Raw genomic sequence first — 1,573 nt, 5'->3', positions numbered from 1 at the left:
GATGAATGAGACGTTTTGTTGGACCAGAAACCAGAAACTACCAAAATAAGGTCAGTTAAATGAACCGTATTCCTCCGAACTTTAATTCCTAAAGGTTTGCTTTTTATGTTTTGATGTTGAATTCACTTTTTTGACGACAATTTTGGGTGTACTGTTTTTTTATGTTGGGGGTGCGGCTTATAGTCCGGTGCGGCTTATATGTTAAGGTTTGCGGGTTTTTAAAAAAAAATAGCAGGTGGTGCTTATAGTCCGAAAAATACGGTAATCTGCCCAAATCTCAAAAGAACAATAAATGTCCATTCTTATGTGTCTAAACATAGAGGAGGTATGTTGGGCATTTATCTGGTCAGAACTGTTGGGCTTAAATTTTTCTTATGGCTGGATCATGTCTAACTAGTGATCGCTGACTAATATAAATGGTGTTAGCTCCACAGCTAATACACATAGCATCTGTTCCAGAGAACATCAAGTTCATCTCTTTTATAGTTCAGAACAACATAGAAACTACAAAATCAAAGTGTCACACATGGTCCAGCTAATGTGTGTGTTACCTTAACAGTGTTGTACTTGCTGTTGAGCTGGTTGTGCTTCAGTCTTATCTGCTCTCGCTTGTCACGATCCGGCGCTCTCTTCTGTAGATTCTCTCCTTTCAACAGTAACTCCTTCACAGCACCTTCCTCACAGTTCTACACACACACACACACACACACACCTGGTTTGTAACGACACACGAGACAAGTTTAAACAGCTGCGTTTGTTGTAAAGATTAAGAGAAACCTTGTCCTCCTGGAAGTCCTCTTCTTTCAGGTTCTCCCCCTGTTTGGCCTCCTCCTCCAGCAGCTCCAGCCAGACCTGGACGTCACTGTGGTACYGCTCCAGCTCCCAGGCTGACGCTGCCGTCTGCCACACACACAAGTGACCAGAGGAAGTGACTTCAGTTGCTACAGTCTACTCACAAAATGGTCCCTACCTGTCCAGAGGCGATGCGCTGAGAGATGATGTCAAATCTCAGGTTGAGCTGCTCCACTTTAGGTCCCACCTGGGCCTGGCAGTTCTCCCCCCTGGTGGACATGAGCTCATGAGCTAAAGCTCTCACTTCCTCCATCTTCCCWTTGTTCAGCTCCACCTCCGCCTGCAACACCTGCAGGAACCACATTCAGGTAGTCAACAATCTATACAGCATCTAGTGTTTTTTATTTCATTTGTGCTGACAAAGCCTGGTCCTGTGGGCCGCAGTCACTGCCATTTTGTACCCAGTGGTTGATGTTTTAAACCCTCTGAGTAGAAAAAGCCACTTAAACCCATGAGCCCACCTCATACAAGGATTCTTGTATGGTTCTTTGACTGTTTGACTCAATAACACAGAAAAAAAAAAGAATAAAGAATGGTTACATGTTTACTTCTTATGTCTAAAGTTATTCCAATAAATGAGATATTCATTGCTGGTGTAGCAGCCAAGAGTACCAAACAGGCAACAGCACATCTGAAAAGACATACAGCGGGTAAAATAAGTATTGAACACGTCACCATTTTTCTCAGTAAATGTATTACTAGAGGTGCTAATGACATGAAA

The 1,573-nt window shown here is 43.0% G+C and overlaps 1 protein-coding gene across 1 annotated transcript in view; it reads right to left on the bottom strand.

Annotated features, from left to right (window-relative positions):
• LOC106533735 (dystrophin) overlaps positions 1-1,573 on the bottom strand; it is a gene marked incomplete at both ends in the record, with an annotated part of 132,044 nt that overhangs the window by 112,969 nt on the left and 17,502 nt on the right. Inside the window, 3 exon segments of the mRNA XM_014030160.1 lie at positions 552-686; positions 778-900; positions 971-1,141. Of these exon segments, the coding sequence (XP_013885614.1) occupies positions 552-686; positions 778-900; positions 971-1,141 (429 nt within the window).

Source organism: Austrofundulus limnaeus, unplaced genomic scaffold (genome assembly GCF_001266775.1).
Source record: "Austrofundulus limnaeus strain Quisiro unplaced genomic scaffold, Austrofundulus_limnaeus-1.0 Scaffold1010, whole genome shotgun sequence".
NCBI lineage: Eukaryota > Metazoa > Chordata > Actinopteri > Cyprinodontiformes > Rivulidae > Austrofundulus > Austrofundulus limnaeus.
The sequence above is the reverse complement of the archived record's forward strand: the minus strand, read 5'-3'. Positions and strand labels throughout refer to the sequence as shown.